The sequence below is a fragment of the Zootermopsis nevadensis genome, unplaced genomic scaffold (assembly GCF_977971745.1).
Source record: "Zootermopsis nevadensis isolate Lab colony 2312 unplaced genomic scaffold, Znev_1.0 Znev_ptg000021l, whole genome shotgun sequence".
NCBI classification, from domain to species: domain Eukaryota; kingdom Metazoa; phylum Arthropoda; class Insecta; order Blattodea; family Termopsidae; genus Zootermopsis; species Zootermopsis nevadensis.
The window spans coordinates 6237991-6261566 of record NW_028259153.1 but is presented as its reverse complement, the minus strand read 5'-3'; the positions used below and the strand labels follow the sequence as shown (position 1 = coordinate 6261566).

At 40.5% G+C, this 23576-nt stretch overlaps 2 protein-coding genes across 4 annotated transcripts; both read right to left on the bottom strand.

Annotated features, from left to right (window-relative positions):
- Positions 1 to 4900: 4900 nt before the first annotated feature.
- LOC147873119 (uncharacterized) lies at positions 4901 to 8926 on the bottom strand. 3 transcript variants are annotated; one of them, XR_015536084.1, is made up of 3 exons: positions 7910 to 8582; positions 7611 to 7786; positions 4901 to 6615 (listed from the first exon to the last, which is right to left on the bottom strand). XR_015536084.1 is itself a non-coding variant. In XM_087352370.1 (2 exons), the coding sequence occupies exons 1-2, from the start codon at positions 8035 to 8037 to the stop codon at positions 6048 to 6050; spliced, it is 696 nt and encodes a 231-aa protein (XP_087208496.1). In that variant the 5' UTR covers positions 8038 to 8560; the 3' UTR covers positions 4901 to 6047. The 3 variants fall into 3 exon arrangements, 1 of the variants encoding a protein (XP_087208496.1); XR_015536083.1 differs by having other exon boundaries at positions 7611 to 8926; XM_087352370.1 differs by lacking the exon at positions 7611 to 7786 and having other exon boundaries at positions 7910 to 8560.
- A 124-nt stretch (positions 8927 to 9050) lies between these two features.
- On the bottom strand, positions 9051 to 19000 carry LOC147873118 (kelch-like protein 10). The gene is made up of 8 exons (XM_087352597.1): positions 18791 to 19000; positions 16472 to 16662; positions 15036 to 15287; positions 13450 to 13729; positions 11581 to 11817; positions 10596 to 10765; positions 10118 to 10278; positions 9051 to 9235 (listed from the first exon to the last, which is right to left on the bottom strand). The coding sequence occupies exons 2-8, from the start codon at positions 16657 to 16659 to the stop codon at positions 9051 to 9053; spliced, it is 1473 nt and encodes a 490-aa protein (XP_087208723.1). The 5' UTR covers positions 16660 to 16662; positions 18791 to 19000.
- Between the last annotated feature and the right edge of the window lie 4576 nt (positions 19001 to 23576).

Below are 23576 nucleotides of genomic sequence, written 5' to 3'. Positions count from 1 at the left end.
AAGTCATATGGTTGTTAAAGGCCCCTGAAATTCAAAACATTTCAACTTTTTTGAAACATCAAGCATTGCCAGCAAATCAGTTTTTCTCAGATTGTTGCAAGCTGTTAACCATTGGTAAAAATAATATTGCAAAACAAAGGTTCCCAGTGTACATTTTGTTTTCCTTATATTCACTCTTAGGGTTGTATGTAGGTTGGCAGTGTCTCCCATATTTTAATGTTTTTAGTTTCTCCAAGAATGTTCTTCTTGACAATAGTTTTTCTAAAAAACATGGAATAGCATTTCTATCTAGTTTCCAAAAACTGACTGTTTAGTAACAAAGGGTTTTAGGATGCCAAAAATAATATTCTTAAAACAAAGGGACTAATTTACTGTCATTACAAGAAAGGAAAAGTACTTGCACAGTACACAGCTCAACTGAGATATTTTTTGGTGGGGACCACACAGTCTACCCATGTTTAAAGGGCAAATTCTCTAAGTTTCCTTGATTGTGAGGCACAAATGAATGCGAAGCCTGGAAACTCTGATCCTCTAGTGCATGAAAACGTGATCAAATGATGTAGCAGTTAAGTTGCATACTTCATAAAGCCACATCCAAGCAAACAGTAAAGCTTGTGCGGAATGGAGAAGAGAAAACATCTCATATTCCTCCAGTTTTAGTAGACTGGTGGCACAACTACTAGGCAGACCACTGAGGACAATATCCCAATCCATTTCACGTACCTGCATTTATCCTGAAAGAAGAAAGTGGTGTATGTTAATGTTTTGCTACTCAAACAGTCCTTAAGAAGTATACTTATAATTACTGTTCTCCACTGCTGCCATCATCAGCTGATTTGACATGGTCAGGATTGCTGTCACATGAGTGGTCATCCTCTGTGCCATCAACTTCTTAAAACTCTTTTTCAAGTTAACACAGGCAGCATGAATGCCAATTCACTTTTTATCAACGTGCAAAACTGTTAAGTGTCGAGCCACTTGATTTTCGTTGTTGGTGTGAATGAATGCTTTCAAAAATTCAACCATCACTTGTTTTGTCTTTCATTGCAGCTTCAAATGGCTTATGTATAGATGCAGCATGCATGTCCATTTCTCCAGGGATGACAACTTGATTTATATTTCTGATTCTTCCGTCATATGCAAAAAGTACCCGTGTACACTGAAGTTGTGCTTGGCTTGGTTTCTGGGTACATTAATGAATTCTGTTGCCAAATTTCTTACAAATAAACCTTATATCCAAAGTTTGGTTTCATTTTCCCTCTCTTGGAAGGAAATGCATGGGGTATTTGAGAAAATGTGATAACGTTGGGAGACAGATTTATATGTACAGATTGTGGTCTTCTGGATTATGACACTATGCAGTCACATTGCCATTGTTTTCTAGGAATGTGAAGATGGAGGCAGTATGTACCTTTGAAATGGTGGTAAGCAACACAACATGCTATAAGTTGTGAGGTAGCTCGTGAGATAACTTAAGATAACGCAGAAAGTTTTCTTGTAAAATTTATTATATGTAGGGTATACCATTGAATATGCAACCTAGTATCATGTACCATGGTACAAAAATGGAATCAGAAGCATGTTCCTCCCAGCGTAATGAACTCTCTCAACCTTCCCCATGACATTCCATTGCCCTTGCTCACAGCTGTTGGGCTGTGCGTGTGCAAACAAGGTATATCATGAGCAGAAGATGTTTATTCTCAAGCATTTCTTTGCACCAGAATAATTTTCAGCTGTTTGTTAGGCATTTAGCAATGCATATCCTCCGAAGGAAGTGCAAAATAAGACAATACACAGAAAGCTAACAAAGTTTTGGGACAGCGAAAGTGTTTGTCTGTGACAATTATTAATCGAGTGACAATATGCCTCAAATTATGGCTGTACGAATTTAAAATAGTTCATCATTTGTAGTAGCAGAATGCAGCTTTAATATCGCCATTTGTTTCATAATTTTGTTTGTAAAAGGGTTTCATGTATAGAAGCTGGGGCTTCGTTTTAAATGGAATTCCCTGAAATATGCTTCTTTTGGAACTAAATCTGGAAAATAATTTTAAGCAACTGGTTAGTACATTCCATTGTATTGTAACAATTGGTTTTTGGTGGTTTATGATCATAAGTATTTCTGCTGTATGGATATTTTTTAAGTGCCATTGCATTATATTTCCACTGTAAGTGATAGCTGTGTCTCGTCACAAAATACTTTGAGTCAAATGAGGAAGGAGTTGCTCGCTCCCTTGCAGTACTCGAGTATGGTGCAGTGTAATACTTCATTCTGTATTAGACACGGATGGTTTCAGCGATGAAGATGGATGTCTTACGTCATCCGGGCGACGATGATGGAAGCAGCAAGGACCTCTGAAATTTTGGCAAACTTCTACCAGACTACATAACACAGAAGACAGTCATCTTCAGACCCACTGCCATGAAAACCTCAAACCCTAAATAGTTTCAGTGATCTTGTAGCAGTTTTCATGGTCCCTTTTGATACACCTGTTTTATTGTGCAAAACCCATTTGAGCTTTGCAAGGTGAATGGTAATGCCATTCTTTTCTTCTGTTAATACTTGATACTGACATTTTGTTGTCCTAATGTCAGCTCTTGTTTAGTAAGATTCTGTGTAGTCACACTGTTTCAGCGGGGGAACTTGAACACCAAAGACTGTTCTTACGATTTTTCTGTCACACTTTGTGCTATTGTTTAAGCTTTTCTGCATCCAGCAGTGAGTCACACATGAATATTGCAAAGAAGTATAATACCACTTTTTCCTTTTTCACTGCTAACATGGCATTAGTGTCAGTGGCCAATGCAGTATCACATGTAGAAGAAAGGTCATGACACATCACATCTGCAAAATATTTATCCTTCGGGGAGTTTCTGCATCTTTTGCGCAGCATTATATTCTGTTGAACATAAATCTGTGATGTTCAAAATCTTGATCTTATGCTTTATTTATTTTTAAAATAGTATAATTGCGTCATATTGTGAATCAAATATTAAATTAATTATTCGGTTTTGTCCGTCTAATCACAATATATTTAAAATTTATTTAAAATTTAAAATTTACAAATAAGATAATTAAATTATCATTTTATGTTCCACATCGAATAATCGATTTACATTTGGAACATTTTTACAACATGTTTCGGTTTCATCGAACCATCTTCAGGTGTAAAATTATATCAATAACTTAAAACTCAACTATAATTTCTGTTGTGTAGCTTTTTGTGATGTTCATATCCATATTATTTTCACATATTGGAGCGAATGTATTGTTTGGAGTGAATGCTTTTGATGTTCTACATCGGTCTGCAAAGCAAATGATTCAAAGAAATGAAAATAAAAAGTCCTCCAGGTACCGTAGCCTTGAGAAGTTTCATATCTCTCTTGTGAAATATTTGCCATTTCGTACCCAAAGAACTTAAACCTGTGAAAATAAAAAGGCCTCGAGATCTGGTGGCAACATTCTTCCATTACAATCAGCAAAGTCTGGCCTAGAGAGGTTTCACATCTCTCTTCTGAAATGCTTTGCCATTTCGTAACCAAAGCACGTCAATCTGTGAAAATAAAAAGCCTCGATATCAGGTGACAACATATTTACATTACAATTAGCAATGTCTGGCATAGGAAAGTTTCACATCTCTCTTGTGAAATGCTTTGGCATTTCTTACCCAAAGACTTAACCTTTTGAAAATAAAAAGGTCTCGACATCAGGTGGCAACATTCTTACATTACAATTAGGACTGTCTGTCCTATAGAAGTTTCACATCTCTCTTGTGACTTTGTCATTTCATAACCAAAGCATTTAAGAAGCAGGATTGGTGCGTGAAGTCTTCTTTGAGGCCTCGCTTATGATCTGTTAAGCTGATTCTGTATTTGATTTTATCTCGGAAACATGAATTGAGTTCCCCATTTGATTAGAGCTGTCACATTTTTCTATTACTCCGTATGTGCCTTAACGAAATTCAAGTTCTTGGTTTTGTGTGTTTTGTGGTAATATTCGTACTTATTCATTAAAGTACTTAAAAGTACCTTACAAAATACCGCGAATAAAGAAATACATCTGTTAACTGAAACCATCGTCTGTTTCTTCACGGCATTTGAAGAGGTTGTGAAACCGTTCCCTTCTTCTTTGCTTTGTTGCCAAGGTGGGATTGGGTTCGATGAACGGATTCATGAGAATCTTTTGCTGGGTTTACGGGGTTTAATTAAAGATCGCCTCAGCTGAGGCTTTAGTTATTTATTTTCAGGTGATTGCTGATTTAAATTCTCCGCGCAATATTGGTCAAAGTTAATGTAATACACCGACGAGTCCGTGATTCCGTTTCAACTTGCAACAACTGATAGCTGATAACTGCCGACTCCTCTCAAAAGAAGTCTGCGTCTCAAATATATTAATTTCTCCCACTCATTCAGAAATCTCAAATTTTGTAACATCATTGGTTCGACTTCCCTTAGTTTTGTGATTGGTGCAATATTTTAAATTCAAGTCTCTGATTGGTCGGTTCGATTCCCGAGGTCAACTCTGACAGTTTACATCGCGTGGTGACGCTAGGTCACTTATGCCTACTTTTGCATAAACCCAATTAATAGGGGTCCGACCTCCCAGGGGTGAAATACTACAATGGCCAGTTACAAGAAGTTTCGAACTCCTTGGATGTGGATTTTTCGAAAGGACAATGACAAATGTTCCGCTGACCCTTCGCGACATGTGCGGGAGTGAATGTATTGAAAACGGAAACATTGCTTCATCCTTGATGGGTGGTCATAGTTCGAGCTCGACCTCATGGCTAGACGATTACAGTTGGTTCTTCCTCAGGCACATGGCACAATTATCCGGTATATTGGAGCAAATCAGCCAAATGTAATTTTGCAATTTTTTTAAATATCAGACGTAGTTCAGAAATCGATAAAAAATTCACAGTCTGTTGCCTTCATAATGACGGTTTCATAATTCGAAACATGTCGCCACAAGTGGATTCATTTAATACAAGACGAAAGGTGAAACTGCTGTGTGTTGATGAATGGTAATATTTTAGATAAAATTAAACGTCTGTAAAATAATTCATTTCAATAAGATTTCTTGTGCAGAGAATAAGGAGAAGAAATATTTTTTCCTTCTTTGCTGCAATCAATATTTCTCTTTATTTTTTGTAGCTACTACATCAATTCCTAGTTTTCTACTTTATTTCCGTAAGGAAAGTAATTAAAACTAATGTGTTCATCGTGGTTGTAATCAACTGGAAAATACTTATTTTTCTGTGCCAGTCCAGTTTCGTAGTTCGAGTCCCGAACGGGCTGAAACTTGAGATGAAAAGGGTAAACCAGGCTTTGGCGTATTAATCCGGTTTATACAAACGAAGGATGAGATTATATTTTGAATGCCTTACGTCATCCAAATGTGAACGATTTTATGAATTTTGGCATTGATTAATGTATTAAATTTGAAGAGAGTGGCGACAGTCAGTCGCTTCAACGTCTTTCCTCGAGACCTTCCGTGACACTCACAAAGCTTTCGCCTCGTAAATTTGTTTACGAGGCGAAAACTTAAGCCTTTCCAGATATAGAATGACGGTTGCCCTAGAACAGACGCCTCACTGCGACTGGGACCAATGAAATTCGAATGTGCATTTCGGAGCGTTTGCGACGTTATCCTGTGATTTTGGGGGACGAATCGGATCGCCGCATTCAATTCAAAATTTAAGAACGGTTACGAGTTGCGGGGGTATTTATATCGTGATTGTGTTGTGACGGGGCTCTCAAGTTTTGATCTTCAAGTCGTGCAGACGTGTTCTGTTCGCAAAGTTTCAGTAAATAAACAGCCGATTCATTGCACTCTCTGAATATCAACATAATTGTGTCTTTGCATCAGCGTGTCTCAATTCGTGAATAAATTGAGTGATTTCAACAACAACAACAACAACAACTGTGTCGTGAAGAATTGCACCAGCTCAGCGACTTCGCTGCCCTCCCGCGAGCGTCGCTCCAATTAAGGCCTCTTCGTATTTTCCCTGAGAGTCCGAGATCCTCGCCCACCGACTGACCTTATGTCAAGGTATCCTGAGAAAACCTTTAACCCTCTCCGCGCACCGAAGTAACAAACGTTTTAACCGCACCAGCGCCGGCCTAGCTATTGGGTTCGAACCCGTGGCTACATCAGCAGATGGACGGTTACATTCCGAATCCAACATTTCTTTGCATTTCTCTACTGGGTTCGAACCCGTGGCTACATCAGCAGATGGACGGTTACATTCCGAATCCAACATTTCTTTGCATTTCTCTACTGGGTTCGAACCCGTGGCTACATCAGCAGATGGACGGTTACATTCCGAATCCAACATTTCTTTGCATTTCTCTACTGGGTTCGAACCCGTGGCTACATCAGCAGATGGACGGTTACATTCCGAATCCAACATTTCTTTGCATTTCTCTACTGGGTTCGAACCCGTGGCTACATCAGCAGATGGACGGTTACATTCCGAATCCAACATTTCTTTGCATTTCGCCTCCATCGATTTGTCTCTGTGTTTGTAGGCGTAGTCGCTTGCATTCGGTAGGTTCTTGATGACACAAGTCGACATCTTTCTTCTACTAACATTCATGTCTGCCGCCTGGCTCCTGCAATTTGAAATAATTAAAAGTGAAAACAAACCCTCTTTCATCGTCCATTAGTATAATCTACACTCAAGACAATTTTTATCACATTTCGCGGACACAGTTACAGAAAATATGTATATATATATACTTTTACTTTTGGGGTTCTAAAATATCAGAGATTTCGGTGTAGTAAAAAGAATTATCTTTGCGAGTCGTAAAATGTGTTGACCTAAAAATATCCTTGTCTGATGGGCTGGCTCTGTCTTTGGGTTGAATGGGAAACTGCTTGAAGCTAAGGGCAAAGCTTCCACCGAAATGTCGTTGCTTGTATTTTGTTTCCTGACAACCTTAACAAAAGTTCCTCCAATCGGAATTCATTCCCACACCATATTTCAGAACAGTTCCCACGTGATTTCTCTTTTACTCAGATGCACATAGAACATGGGCCAGCTTGCTATTATAACGTAACACATTTTATTACATCAAAATGGAGGAAGAGGTTACCACTATTTTAAAACGCTGTCAAATGACTTGTGTTCTGAGCTAACTGCGTTTGGTAAACTTCATTAAACCATTACCTTCGGTCTGAATAATAAATTTAATCACACGCTTTCTTTGGAGAGATAAGCACGTCTTGTTTGAGACACGCGCCCATGACAATATTTCCTTCTCTTAGCAAAATAGTCTGTGGGAATTCTGGCTTTTGCACAAACAAGTATGAAGAAATTTGTCTTCTGGGATGTTTTTGGAGCTCCTTACTCACTCCGTCAACAGATGGCAGGAGACTGCGTGGTCAAACACGCCAAGAGACAGCCATTTTAAAATAAATTTCCATCAGAAATGAGAACATGAGACGGTAGGCGTCGTTAAACCTGAAACTGGCCTAACACTTTGATGAAAGCCGAAGTTTATGGCGATGCTGATGTGCTGAACGCCAGAAGATTCCTGCCCAAGAGAGTGCCACTGATCAAAGAAACTTAGTCAAAGAACTTCTTATTAATGCAGTCACGGCTTACGTCTGATTAGCATTTCCTAGTCATTCGCCGTCTGCTTTAACCAATCAGCTTGACCGCAACGTCGCCCTGCCGCTTTTCATTCCATCCATTTTTCGCACTCTTATTCGAGGCTCTGAGTAATCAGTACGAACCTCCGAAACGTCGGTCAGTTTCTACGTCACTACACGGCGCAGCATCTGCAAGATCGTGGATATCTTGACTGGAAATGATTCACTTCCTAGTGCTTTTCGAAAGTAAGATTTTGTGATTATACAGCCCTGAAAAATCATACAAAGAAACAGACAAACAAAGAAACAAACCATCGATTTTCCTTGTCATTGAAATATGCAACACGTTTGAAGAAGTCGCTCCCGTTATAATAATTACAGATGACGAAGATCATATCGTCCATCACTTCTGCGTTTAATTCATAATCATTGAAGTTCATGGCAGGGATCTCGGTCCACGTCTCTTCTGCAGGGTCGTACTTTTCGGTACTGAGCTCGGATGATATCTCGTTCTGTCCTCCTGCACACACGCACACAGATTCAGTAACAGGTCACAGCATATAAAGAAAAGCTGCCAAAGGGAACTTATCCTAACCCCATTCAGCGAGACCCTTCTTGATATTCATTACTCTGTCAAATGGCCACGAAATGTTTGGCCTTTATGGAGCCACAAGATTCATTACCTTATTCACAAAAGTCGGTAGTTGGCCTCATCTCACACAATCTAGTTCCTTAAAAACATTTTAATATTATCCTTCCTTTTACGCCAATGTATTACAAGTGGTATCTTATCTTCAAGATTACCAATTACAAATTTCTAGATGTTTGTATTTCCCGAAACTTCAATGTTTCTTACAAACGGATTTACGCTCTTAAAATTGGTAATTCCGTATAAGGAACGAATGAATGAAATACAACAAAGAAAATTCATTCCCTCTTGCATTGTCAGCTTTAGTACCAGGAACAGCTACAATTTCATTTTCGTACTTGTAGCATCAGGAAATTGCGCCTGACATCTGTTGTCTTCTTCATGAAAATGCGTGCGAAAGTAGACATAAATATCAACACAAGATGCACTGTTCCAAACGGCGTTAGAAAACAAGTGACGAAAAGCAAAGATAGCGAAGGGACTGCTTTATACCATCGGAGTTTTGGAGATAACAGCGCGGCAAACTGGAATTTCCTTGCTACAAGAACAAAATATTGACCTTTAAAACTGCGACTGTGTGAAAAATGGGGCATAATTTACTTGAGATACCACAAGAGATTGTTAGTTAGTTAGTTAAGTGTTCTTTGTGGAGAATGTAATCGAAACCACGAATCGGGGTTAACATTAGTGACAAACTAACTCTGTAATGACGGGAGAAAAATTCTGTTCATAAAATCTCAGTCACTCAAAGAAACCAAGAAAACATTTCACAATAGCGATTTCTGTAAGAAGGTTAGAGGAGCATCACTCAGAATGTCCGGAGTTCTCACCCAGGGCGTACAGGAAGCCATGGAACGCGACGCAAGAAAGAAACCAACGTTCAGAATGCATTGGTGCAACGAACGTCCATTCGTCGGTGTCCGGGTCATAAACTTCCACCGAGTTTAGACGATTGTTTCCGTCATATCCACCAGCGACGTATATTTTGTCTGTAAAAAGAAATTAGCCATATGACACGAACTGTACACACATTTGGTGTAGGGAGAGGCGTTAAAACTGGTCCGTGCAGAGCACAGACATGGGACAATTCGTACTTAAATTTGTAAATCTATTAAGTCCCCCTTCGAGTCACAGAAACTGCACAGACACGGCTGTCTCTGTTCATCTGTTTCTTTGTTTCGAATGCACACCATCGGCGTGTCAAAGGAAACGAATTTAACTGATAAAATTTAATATAAACAGCATAAAGTGCTTAAATTAATGCATAATGGAAATGATGGTAATTTATTAATACATCTCCTGTGAAAGGAATTTTATTAAATTTGGTATCAGATATGTACGGAACGAGCTGCCAAGCGGTGCAATACATTTATAATACAAAGTGCTGTTTACGTGAGATCATTAACTGTCTCAAAAACATATTAAATCCGTATTATTTGAGAGCCAGTTTGATAGTTTGATGGTTATTTGCATTCACTCCTAGTGCACACTAAAAAGGCAGAAGGCGACGCAAGGGACAGCTGACGAGAGCAGGAGAAACCATCACGCACTCAGAACTTCAAGCCGTTGCAGTCTGTGAAATAACGAAGTCCGTAGCACGGATAAAAGAAGAGTTAATGAAAGAATATTGGATAATGGAGGGAGGGAAACTAAGTTCAAGAGCGAGGAGGAATGCCTTGAAGATGAAGGCATAATGTTCGTCTGAAACGTCGGCAGAAGCCAAACGACAGCCATCTTCGTACTCGCCGCCGTGAGAACCTCAAATCCTGCGATTCCTTCAACCGTTCTTGCGTTCTTACACGCGGACAGACAGACAGACGCCTCGCGTTCAGCACTAACTCACAAATTTCTGTTTCACAGGATTTACGTACCATTCAGTACAGCCGCACTTGCATAGCTTCGCTCTGTGTTCATGGGAGCGATCAAAGACCACTCGTTCGTCTTGGGGTCATATCTTTCCGCCGTTCTGTCATAAACACAACCGCCCATGGCGTACACTGAACCTCGCAGAACTGCCACACTAAAACCCCATCTGAAACGATAAAAGTACAAGCTCTGCTATGCTCATTTATTTCTGATGGAGATGCATTTCCTCTCGTAGAACGCAATTGTTCGCTCGTCATTGTTGAATCATAATTCAAATGAATTAACAAGCAAATCGCATTCTTAAAAACAAAATTGTCGCAAAAGTCCTCCGACCTATTCGCACTTTGCACGATGCTCCTGTGTGTGAGTGGTACAATTTTACATCCCCTGCCCAGATTTGTATCTTGACTAAGAGAGCGACTATCAGCTTTTGAAGAAGGACTCTGCTCCAAGGAGTTCCTTAGTTACCAAGCTGCATCTTACCTGCGTTCATGCATAGGCGCCACCTCGCGGCATGTCTTCGTAACAGCGTTGAAGCAGCAGCATGAGCATAAGTATTCTATGCCGCGGTAACCACCGATGACGTAAATGTCGAAACCGACCACTGCCGTGCCATGGTCCATTCGACGACCGATCGAGTCGACCCCTTCCACCTGCAGGAACGACAGGTTATGGCTTTATGTTTCTTTGGGTCATTCGATCTACTGAAGTGAAGTCCTTACAATAGAGTCCAAGCGACCAACCACCAGAGCAGAGGTGCAACCCCCCAACAGTGGACCGAAATTGCTACACCGTGGAGGGAGGCACTCGACAAAGACCGCGAGAAATTAACTTGGAGCGAAGGTGGAAACAGGAAGACCCGAGGAGAAGCTCTCGTCAAGTTCGACAGACAAACGTAGAATTAATTTCTGATCAACAGCTGACATTTCAGGTTCGTACTTTGGAAAGGACAGATGTTAGTGTTTTGGGTTTTATCGACGCAGAGATGGAGGCAGTACGTCCCCCACCCCACCCCAAAGCCTTCTAATTCACGAGGCGTTACCACGCAGATGGCCGACATCGACGCTGATCAGTGCTTCATTTATTACGTTGAAATCCACTGACGATCAACGATGTTTAAAATCAGCAGACAGGTTGCCATGACAGTTGAAGTAGGACGCTTATTGTAAACGATATTTAAGGCAAACTTCAGATCCGTCGTCGATTCCCATTAGAACTTACTTTGTACAAGAGACTCAGCATTTGAGTAATTTATTTATTTATTTATTCTTTTTAATTCATGTGTTTGGAGCTTCTCTTAAAAAAGGGTTCAGTGCAATGGAAATAAACGAACACGAAATAAAGAGGCTAAGAGGTCCTTGTGATTAAGCTTAAATAAACAATTACTTAGTAACACTAAGGAAAAGTAGTTTCTCTCATAGGCGTCATTTAACAAGGCGCGGTAACAGTAGAAATACGTGCAACTCACCACAGTCCACCGGTCTGCTCGTGCGTCATAGGCTTCAATCACATCTGAAGGCACTCCGTCACGATACCCACCAACAGCAAATAGAATGTCCTGTGGAATTCGCGGGCGGGCAATCCTTGGTGTCATGAAGTCTTTGTCGTCCTTCGACAACCTTTTCGAGTCGTCCAGGAATTTGAGCGTCTCCGAGATCACGGGTCTGCACGCCTTATTCTTCCTCACGTACCGGTGTTTTATTACCTGTTGAACAGTTCATTGTGGAACTTATGAACTTTTAGGAAGGGATTCCATGTTCCATTGCAGAGGAGACAAGAAATTCACACATAATTTGGTTGGGAAATCACCGAAATACACTGTGGTATATATACAGGAAAATGTGTTTTTTGGTTTATGCAACGACGCTCTTAAAAAATGCACAGTTTGAGGAGAGAAGCGAAAACAAATTAAATCGATCTTAGAGAAAACTATTGAAATGTGTTTCAACCGAAAGTTAAATACTTCAGTAAGTGTTGCATTTTGAGTTACATTAAAAAATGTAATTTATTTCTCGTCTCTCCCGTGCGAGATGCACATTCTTTTTGATTCGATAACTTTAATTAATTGTCAAAATTACGTAGCATCAAAAGAAAATTATGACAATTAGTTGCTTCGAGTTTCAAGGGAGGCAACCTTCTGCATGTTGATGGTTGGGTGGAATGCCCGTCAACACAAAACCGTGTGATTGTGCTCGATGTCTATTATGAGGCATTGCGTGTTTCGACCTTAATTGGTCATCATCAGGTGGTTCTCTTTACGTGTTGGAAATTAGTAGATACGAATGATAAATTTTAAAGACAACATTTTCATGAATCCGTGCGATTGTATCGCACGTATTCGTAAAATGTGAGTGGCTGAAATTACAGGGCATTTGACTTAGGGTAGAAACATTTTTTTCTCTCGGGTTAAAGCGTATGGCGGAATGGAAGAAGGAATATGGCTGCTTCGTAAGATGACGGTTACCATATTTGAATGTTAAATCTGTCTATGAGTTTGAAGCCCCTGGGGTAATTTACTTCTGGATGTAGAACGAATCTACCTTGCTGAACTTTTCCGATATCTGTTGTCCCTATGTGGTCAATCAGCTGAAGATTATCACGCTGATGTGATCTCTGGTTGACTATATATATATACCGTCGGAGATGCGTGAAATTTTTATAGCAGCTAAGACCCGCTTCTTATGGCGTAGGATCTTCAGTTTAGTTGAACGCTGAACCAAAAAAGTGATTTATCAGTTCGAGTATTTTCCTGTTCGAGCTAAGGGGACGTTTGAATGCAGTTAACGGTGGAATGCCGTAGTTGAACTGAAACGCGTAATGGATCTCAATAAACGCTGAGACTACAATAAAAGATTGTAACGCCGACGGACTGTCAAACTTAAAGACGATGAATAAAGGACGATCATTATCTCCAACCACATTTCTGCATAAAAGGACGAATCGAATATTTGTTTTGCACATACACACGCGTATGCGAGCGTGTTACCAGCGGCATACGACAGGTAGTTATTGTGGCAATGGAATCTAAAGCAATTTGGGAATTTCTTACGCAGCAAATTTTGATCGGAAAAAGGCATTCAAATCATTGTGTAAATTTCACGATGTTGTCGTAAGATTGTAAACAGAATTGGAATGTGTCAACAGATTCTGTTAAAACGTATCAGTATTAAATCTAATGAACGAGCTGGAACTGCGGACAGACAGACAGACGGGTTTACACGTGACGAAGAAAAAGGCTCACAATTTGCATTAATTAGTTACGAACAAGTGCGAATATGGAATTAAAAATGCGGGTTTCAGTTTCCATAAACATCCACGATTTCAGGGGCATACTGACCTTCTTCTTGAAAAATTTTGCGTCAAGTCGTCCCAGTCTGACGCCCTTCAAAAGGTCCGCGATGTGACCTTTCCTGTTGTCCGGGTCGTGGTTGATCCACCGGAGAATGCACTCCCACACAAATGTCTCGTCCTTCACGTTCAGTTCATCGGCCTCGATTATCGCCTGCAGCTCCTCTACAGGCAGTTCCAGCAGTTCTTCGTTCTTCTGAGACAATTCCACGAATTGGCGCAGAACGAAGCGACGAGCGGGAGTCTCGAGGTCGGCGCAGAAGTGAGACCTGCGACAGCGAGGGTAAGAACCGACTCAGAATCGTTCTTCTTCGAACTCTGACACATTGAACCACCGCAGGAAGAACTGGATTCTCATTCACTTGCAGACCACAGTATTTCGCCTGAAGTTTTTACCTTAGCCTTTTGGAGCCCGAATGAGCGAAGCTGAGCGCAGACACGTGGAGAGGCAACGCTGAGATACGCTCCGTTTAACCGTGACAAAACAGAAAGTTTTCGGCTCTGAAGGTTCCCAGGCAATGCCCGCTCGTCCTCGAGATAAGGTTATAAGTTGAAATAAGGGCACGGTGTAGAATTTTGAATTCTGTCTTTAACCGTAGCGAAACGACGTTTTGGTAACTGCGTGTGTTGTGAAACCTTGTGTAATCGGACTATATGAGGGGAACCGCGGGTCAAATGTACGAGGGAAAGGGGAACGTGGTCATGGAATTGAACAAATAAGTAGAGACTCAATACAGATTTTAGTCGCCAGCGAATGATGCGGACGTGTCGCACGCACAAGCCGACGGCAAAAGTCACTCGTGAGCGCTGTTCGAGGGAGTCCCTGTACTAAAAGAGTGAATTTATCAGTCACTCTGTCCATCGCATGAACTGGAGGTTCTGGTGTGATTCTGCCGATATCAGTTGATTTGCTTGCTATGTTGTCCTGAACAAGAAGGAGTAAGAGTTCAGCTTCTACGGGACCCAGTGGGTTGGTCTTTGTCTTTGCCGCATAATAACCAATTCTCTAAATATCTTGAAGTGTTCATAATAATCAGCAAATCTGGGGTGAGGTTAGACCAATGAACTGTACCGCGTGGACATCGCTTTATGCACTTTCGCCGGTGGAATCCAATCACAACCGATCTGGTTGAAATTCGGTCGCTTAATGCGGGAATCGGATAATCGAATCTCGGTTTACAGAGGTTTTGCTGTATGCAGAAGTATTTCGGGCTGAATGTTGATTTTGGTGTTGAGAGGATTGTGCAAGAAGCAAGGAATGCTGCATAGAGAGAAGAACGAAGATAAGGATTTCGAGAGGAAGACATATTTAATTATGACCCTGCAATAGATCGCGATTAACGTTCCATATGGTGAAATTATTCATCTGCTGATCATAATGACTATCAAAACATATGCAGTTAATCAGAAAACTTAAATTACAGGGACGTTAATAATAACCCGTCAAACATAATTATTTGCTCAGTCCTCAGTCAGAGAATTTAATCTCCAACCCGGCTGCTGTCTTGAGTAAAGGTCATTCGCTCCAGTGACGAAGGCTGGCGTCACAGCAAATGACAAATTAACATCAATTACCTTGCGACACTTAAGATGCCGATACAGTTGTCGGCGTCCATCGCGTCCGTGAGGAAGTCGCAGCAGAGTTCAGTAACGCCTGGTACCCACAAGTAGTCAGCCGTCTCGAGCAGCTGACGCGCGTTGTCGGAGCGGATGTCCACTTCGCGAGAATAAACATAATCCAGTATCTGGGTCATCACGTCTGAGCTGACTCCGAGGAGGAAAACATCAATCTCCTCACTGGTGTGCAGTGATGTCGTGAAGAGGGTCCTGAAACGTCGATTTGGAGAAACGGCGAGCAGAAAATTACAAGTCATGCTCACAAAGTTTAAGTTTTTATGGTTCACGTAGCCAAATAAAAGTATCCTTTCGTCAATGTGGTGGATGAATTTTTGTTACCTGAATAATTAAAAAACACTAAGAATAAGTACGAATGGGACCGGATTAACTGCGATTGGGTGAAGGGCCTGCGTAGGCCTAACAGAATATAATTTACAAATCGGAAAGCAAGCAGCGAACATTTGAACTATAGAATGGCCACCCTCGTTTCTTACATAACCTTGACTCCTTTAAGAGATGTCTTAGGTTATAACAACTACAGAAATTTTAAAGCCAAATAATATTTCAACATACATCGCGGGCTGTACATTCCACTGATTGATCAGTTCGTAATATGAAATCTATTTGTTCTGTAAAAACATTTTCCCGACAATAAACAACTGAAAAGAAAAGCCGATGTTTCTACGAGGCCTTTAAGAAACAAACAATTTCCTATTACAAATTAAGGGATTTTCAGTGCAAGACAAACGGAAAGATTTCGGTGTTGGAAAACTGGAAAAGGGGCACAGCTCGTAACAAGACGTGAGAAACGTCTTTATTTAAAACACAAGCAAAATAACGTTTGCACAAATTCTCGATCGAGATTCTCCTACCAATGAAACATTTCTCGCGAAGATCTTTGTTACAGTTTGTTATATTTCAGTCAGAGCAACACACAGCAACTTTCAATGTTCCGGGCATTACCAACTTTCTTCTGGACTTTGTCGGTCGTCTTTATGAATTAAATCCAAGACGATTTGGAAATGGATTGTTTCTATTTCTCCCTCCAGATCGATTGACTGTCACCTTGGTACAACCGCACTTAAAAGTTAGTACAAAAGACCACGTACGTCTTCTGCGATGTTGCTTCGTGTTGTCTCGTAGAAATTATCGGACGTTTCAGAGGCGCTTACTGCCTCCATCATCAAGGAAAGAAGGCAGTAAGTACGTCTGATGTGCCACTCAGTTTCTACGGCGCCGTGAGATTTCATGACAATGTTCAAATAACAAAAGACATTCAGCCATATAAAAATACAGGTTTCTGCATCAAAGGGATAAAACATTTCACATACGAATCGACGTCTCTTGTGTCCTTAATTCACGTGTTAATAAACCACGTCAGTAAATGAACAAACCTGAAATATTCGCTGTGCATCGACAGAATCACTCTGTGGACTCGAAAGACGCCGCCGTCCTCCGACCTCAACACCGCGTCACACAAGAAGTTCCTCTCTCTCAGCTCGTTCAGACGGACCAATGCTTTGGTGCACGTGCACCTGCCGCCATCTTGCTCAGGACAGCCGCTTTCTCGCTTAACCTCCATCTCCTGAAAAGACAGTCGATCGCTGTTACAAGTTTTTCTTCACACTGATGCGTGTGAACATCAACTGGGAGTGACTGAGAGGGAACAAGATACTGAGAAGAATATCTGGTCCGGAGAGCAGAATGGCGAAAATTGCATAATATGGAGCTTTATAGGTCTCTTCACTAATTAATAAATTGTAGGCTGTCTGATCGAGGGTGATTAGATGGGCTGGGCTTGTAGAACACATGGCAGAGACAAGAAATGCAACTTTTTAATCGGTAGACCTGAAAGGAAAAGGTCACTTTAAAGTCCTATACGTTGCTGGGATAATATTAAAATCGATCTTAGAGACATGTGGTATGAAAGTGTGGCTAGTGGATGTGGCTTAGAGGCGAAGTCTTGTAAACACGAACATGAAACTTCTTGTTTCATAAAATGCGAGACATTTGATTACCTGGGCTACTGTTAGATTCTCAAGCAGGGCTTCCGCTCCATGGACTCAGTTTGTTTCTTTGTTATAGAAATGCCTGTTGAGATTCAATACAAAACGACAAAGCTCTAAATGTGACTGATCTAAGTAACTTCATAGACGGCTTACCGAACCCGAAGGTTCATCACCGAATTAACCAAAGACCTCCACCGGACACTGCCCTGGGCCAACAAAATCCAGTCTCCTTCGACTTCTATCTCCCATTAATCCCGCCTGAGATTATCCTCCCATCTACGTCTAGGTCTCGCCAGCGTTCTCTTACCCTCAGGCTTCCCGACCAATACCAGGTGCACACCTCTTGCCCCATCCATGCATTAAAACATGCCCCGCCAATCTCACTCTTCTTGGCTAAATCACTCCGAAGATGTGACTGATTCAGGCAATATTAAGTCATGCCGCGTGTTTGTCATTACTCGCATAATTTAAATCTCCTTATATGTAAACTACGTAGAGATTACGTATAAAAACATCAATGTAATCCATAAAGTCTTAGATGCTTCTATTCTGGTGAACCAATTTTAAAAAATTACGACAAAAATATGCCATAGAAATTGCGTGACCTTTGATGCAGAACCAGGCAGTTAAATAAATTTTGGAAAAAGAAGTTTACGCCTTTTCATAAGCATAAAATTTTCGAGTTCTTCTCTCTCTGTAGAACTAAAAGTGCTTAACAGTTTACATAATTAAGGACCTTTCTGCCTAAATTACAAATTTATATACACTACAAGCACAAGATGTAATTTAAATTTATCAATTAACGCGAGAATTACAGTTGGGAACAGTAAAAAAGGCTCTAAGTTGTTCTAACGCATGCGTAGATCACGCCACTCAAACACTGCAATGAGCAAGATATTCTGTGAAAAGTCTATTGGTACTCATCTCGTCAAAGAACAGCCCACTTCCTTTGCTGAACCAGAAGATTCATTATCGTGTTCGGAAAGCCAATTCGCTACATCGAGTCCCATCTCCCAAAGCTCCATCTTAATGTTATCCTGCCACTGACGCCGAGGTCTTCTCAGAGGTCTCCTCCCTTCAGGCCTTGTAAACACTCAACTCACCCTAACAACATTGGGTGAGGAGCTCGTCATTCACTTTTCTCAATTATCTGTCCCACTCTCGTTTTGGGTCCAAACATCTTCCTCAACACTCTCCTCTCAGAGGCCCTCAGTCTATGTTCCTCCCTCAAAGTGAAAGACCACGTTTTGCACCCATAAATTCTTTGCACTCAATAATAGCAAACATTACCCGGATTTAATCTGCTGTTGCAGGGAGATAATGAGAGGGAGATTCGTCGATAATTAGGCTTGTAAAACCGAAATAAAAATTCTTCCGAGTTCCCTAAAACGCTTTAATAATGTCGATGTATCAGGAATTGTAAAGTGTTAGAATTATTGTTCAGAATATAAACCCCACTTCTTAGTATCGACATATTTTTATTAAGATTCTGGGCTACTAAACACGTTTTATCCCTTTAAGAAGTTAATTGCCTACTGGAATATTCTTTTATTATCAATGATGCCGTGAACAAACAGAAGTCAATGCAACATTACTTTAAATTATGTTAAAAAGAAGACAAGCCTAATTCCCTTACACGAGATAAATAATGCACATAAAAACATTAAATGTGAAGAACAATAATAATAAATAGGAATCCATTACCTCAAACTTTGTTCAGTTGTACGAGACCACGACGTCCACCGTCAATGATCGATTTAATCAAAACTAAAATGGAGTTTCACAGACTTCTTAATAATTCTTATATAAGATAAGTAATTGTGATATTCTAAGAGGATTTTAACAGCACAAAATTATCTACTCTACGACGCACTTCTTCTACAAGCGATTCACAGCTCAACTCTTTCCGCAATAACGAATGGATTGTTGACGGCGATAATGAAACACAACAATGCCGAGTAAACAGATGACTTAACAATTAGTTTCTTGGGTAAAGGAATGGAGTGCAATACGGTTCATTCATTCAATTATACTGCATGCATAGGAAACGAGAAAAGAGCTTTATGGCATGCTCAGCCAAGATTGTTGCAGGCGTGGGTTATAAATTCCACTGATTTTGACGTAAATACGTCTATACGGAAGGGTCATTCCGCAAAAAAGTGTAACGAAAAAGTGACAGGAAAATGTGTAACATCTGATAACAATGGTTACCTAGGAAACGTCATCTGTTTACTCGGCATTGTTGTTACCTATAAAACATTACATTACATTACATTCATCTACCACAGACCCATCTTAAGCGTAACTAATTCAAGTTAAATAAGCAATGTCTTAATCAAACTTTACTCAATTGTAAAGCAGTTATGACGTATTTACGTCTAATTCTCCGGAACCGTGGTTCCACTGACAATTTTTCTTGCTTTGTTATCCACGCAGGTGTTCACATAAAAGCTGACCATTGTCGGTCCATATTTGCAGACTGAGTGTTTGACGAAGCGTCCCACCCCCTCTGGGTTCAAACCTCAGAGAACCAACCAACCATATTCTTTGGACGGGATGACCTCCTGTTATATACGGGCCAATTATAGAAAATGCGTTAATTAGTATATCCAATATCCTTAGATACAAAGCTGCAAATTGTAACTATTTGTGTAATCGGTACTCTCCCTAAGCTATTTCAAAATAAGCTACACACAAGTTATTTTCAGTAAGGGAAAGCAGGATGTTTCAACTGATTTCTAAATCATCCCTAGTCGTCAACTAGCGATGGAATTTACTGTAAACAAACCAAAGACCTATATGCAGTGGCAGAGTACCGAGATGAAGGAAGCTATTATTTTGTAACCATTTTAGAAAGTTAACGTCACTAAATGTGTATAAAACCACGACGACCGACCACCCTTATTCACTCTCTGAACTTGAGTTTGGATCGTCTCTGCGCAGGAGAGAACTCGACTCTTGTTAGAAGTCGGCTCTGCCCGTGCTTAGGCAGATCAACATCTCTCGATACCTGGATCTCGCAACAACTTGTATCAATTTATTTGCAATAAATTCTCAAGTTAACCTCCAGCTTGCAGTACTTCGATCACCCCGAACTGCCTCCCAAGGGATCCGCTCGCCCTGCCAACCTATCCCAGCTCGGGATACAACACTCCCATCAGCAGCAACAGACCCCAGTTTGAATTGGCGATGCTCCCGCCACGATGGAACCCCGTCAGCGTAAACAAAACTCCCGTTTCAATTTTAAGGCTGTTTGCCATTACCAGCAATGCGTTTCGTACGCAGGAATGGTGTTACCTAGGAAGGGACGATGTCCTGCGCATGCGCAGGACTCCGCACATTGTTGGTAGTTGAAAAAAAGAACAACAAAAATAAGTAGCGTATAATTTGGTTGCATTCCGTCATAAATGTAAAAAGTGAATAATTAATATTAAATGTGTTCTCTATCAGAAGGAAATAAATTTAAAAATAATGAGAATTTACATAAGAAAGAAATGTAATTTCATTTTCGCTTGCTTAAAAATAACGTCAGGTTTTATTTTACTTAATTAATTTTAAAAATAATTTTTCAAGGCCCCGGGGCTGTTGACCCCGTCACCGCTGGACCAGGGAAAATGTTTCCGGGGGCCTGAGTGACCCATGTTTCGCGGTTCTGGCGTAGAGAATGGAAGTGTAATGCCTCTCAAGTTGGCTGATCTCTCTTTTCAAGGAGACTGAGTTGGAAATCATAATTGTTATCTCTTTCTGGGTCTAATCCATGACACAATGGAGACTTATATCGCTCATCAACTGAACATGTGATTTCGTTCTGACTTGTTAGGTTCCTGCTTGATTCACCGACATTTCCACAAGACTCAAACATTTTTAATACACAAGAAAGTGTTTCATAAATTTTAAATTAAACTGAATAATTGTGACCAGTGTAACTTTTTATGCTGCTGATGAATAATGCAGTAACTTAAAATGGAACTGGATCTCTGGAGTCCAGCGCACAGACGTGGAGACACGGCGGGCAGTCGGATCTCGTTTGTTTAACGACGATATTTGTAATCTAAAGTGCATTACGTCGAATGATGAGACGAGTAATGAATAATAAATTGTAAAATACGTTGAAAGAAAGGACTACGGCCTAGTTTCCGGTACCAACACAGAATGTGCCTGAAAGAAATAAATAAAACCACGAAAAACTTCAGTCAGGGCAACCGGTCTCGGACCTACATCAAATCGATTGTAGGAATGAGATTATTCAATTCCGAGGCACGTTAGAAGCGTAGACGCGAATTTTGCACGAGCTTTTCTTGTGCGTAAAAAGTTTCTATTTCGAGTCTGACAACTTGAAATTGTTTACCAGCCACAATTTTTCACGTGCTCAACCACATCACTAAATTCTATGCTGATTTACCATTCCTGGTAATGGAGATGTCCAACAGCATGAGAAATTTAACGACGCATTCGCTGAAAGTTCTGCCACTCGAAGCAAAGTCCGTGATGGAAAATAATTTCTATTCAGTTTTAATTTGAAATTTGCTCGCTGCAGGCGCCTCAAGCATCAGGAACTCGTGACGCCACTTCGGAAGGGTGCACGTGCACTCAGAGGAGCGACTTGACGAGATTACTGCGTCTGCGCAGCTTACAGAAAACGGAAAATGCTTTTAATAGGCATTGAATTTCCTCTTCTTCAGTTTTTCCCGTACGCGTGTTCTGGCATGTTCCAATTCACAAGCAAGTGCGAATCCTTGAAGCCACTCGGCAGGACTCCTTTGACAAGGGACAGATGTCCACTCGCACGAGACAGGATTGAAAAACGCGAGTGGGATGCGAACCCACAATCCCAGTGCTCAAGACGCCCAACACCGGCTGTGGTCGTCGTCTTGTATAAAATTTATTTTAATTTATTCTGACAAAACTACGCAGAAAGATTGAAGGAAATTGGATCGAGTATTTGAAATATGAAACTAAATCGCGTACAACACAACTTTTCCATTTAAAGTTTATTAGACAGAAATCATTGCGTTAATATGAAGAAAGATTGGCCGCGCAGTCAGAGGCGTGGTCTTGTGCCGTTTGGTTTGGGTTCGAATCCCACTCAAGCCATGGATGTTTTTCTGTGCTGTGCTGTCCTGTGCACAGGTAGAGGCCTTGTGACGGGCCGATCCTTCGTTAAAGGAGTCCTACCAAATGTCTATAGACCAAGCCAACGAAAAGTTGGGACCCGCAGTGCTCAGGCACTTGAAGAACGGGTCGTTCCCAGTACCCAGTAATAGCTGAGCATCAAGATCAGATAGCTTATTTATTACAAGTTTAATGGAAATGCGTTCTAACCTGTAACTATCTACAAAAATATTATCAATGGCAGAGTTGGAGTTATTTTGAATTCTTGTGGGAAAACTAACTGTAGGTGTAAGATTAAACGTTGCTAAACGAGACATTGCTTACGGCAGCTTTCAGAGAGATAGTCAATATTTATATCTCCACAGATTATTATTATTATTATATATTATTGACTGCAAATGGGTTTATACCCGGTGGCAGTGACCTACAATAAGATACAAAACAATAAGACACAACAAATTCCGTTTTCGGTTTGTAAATGTAGTGCATAATGCTGTTTAACTTGTTAATAAATGTCACCTGTTGGTGCTCTGTATATTAGTAAAAACATAATTTAGACAAATTTGTATCAAATTATACAGCACAGCATTCTACAATTACGTTATTATAATATTCTATTTCAAGCGCTCTGTCTTCCAGTGAACTAGGCTCAAAATATTTCTTTGTACGTCAAGTGTCCGGACGACTCTATCATGGAGATATTTTGTGACTTCCTCATAATAGAGACGAAAATCTTGGTGGCTTTGGTTGCTGTCCTCTGAGTTGTAGCGCCGTGCAGTCTGGAAGAAGCTTACCAAGGTTTGAGAGGACCCTGAGGCCTTCATCGTCGCCTTGTTGATGAAGACAGGAAGGACATATGAAATGTTGGTAAAGTAAGACTGCCAGAAATTACAAAGGATTTTCTATCTACTCAGCTGTAAAGCTTGATATTATTATTAAGTGATAAGTAACATCATTGCTGAAAAGAAACTTTCTTTCAGAGACTGTTTACATCATTGTAGAAGACCTCTATTTTATGTAGTTGCCATTGGAAGGTTTGCCTTTTTTATTTGAGTTATTCGTACTCGCAATGACAATCATTCTGAATAAGAGTTTCAGAACTGACTATGGCTGTACTTTAAAAAAAGTCTGTGTACTGTTTCACAAAGTTTTAGAATTTTAAACTTTACACTGTGGTGTGTAGTTTCTAAACTAGTTAACTGGTGTAAATTAATTGGAATTGTAGTAATCTGCGTTATGACAGTTTGTAGTCCTGTTTGTGGTTACCAAGGTTTTGCAGAAACCTATCACCTCCATCTTAAATCCTGACTACATGGCTTAATACCGTGGAAGACTGTGGCCCAGATTTTCACTGTTATGAAAGCCTCATCTCATGTTG

What these genes read in the sequence shown, in the direction of transcription:
- LOC147873119 (XM_087352370.1), bottom strand. Translation starts at nt 8,037, where the DNA reads ATGAACTTCAATGATTATGAATTAAACGCAGAAGTGATGGACGATATG. An exon ending in AATGACAAGGAAAATCGATG is followed by an intron (nt 6,616 to 7,909) that starts GTTTGTTTCTTT and finishes TTCAAATTGCAG; the next exon opens with GAGCCAGGCGGCAGACATGA.
- LOC147873118 (XM_087352597.1), bottom strand. Translation starts at nt 16,659, where the DNA reads ATGGAGGTTAAGCGAGAAAGCGGCTGTCCTGAGCAAGATGGCGGCAGG. An exon ending in ATGCACAGCGAATATTTCAG is followed by an intron (nt 15,288 to 16,471) that starts GTTTGTTCATTT and finishes TCGACGTTTCAG; the next exon opens with GACCCTCTTCACGACATCAC. An exon ending in AAGTGCGGCTGTACTGAATG is followed by an intron (nt 9,236 to 10,117) that starts GTACGTAAATCC and finishes TTCTTTTTACAG; the next exon opens with ACAAAATATACGTCGCTGGT.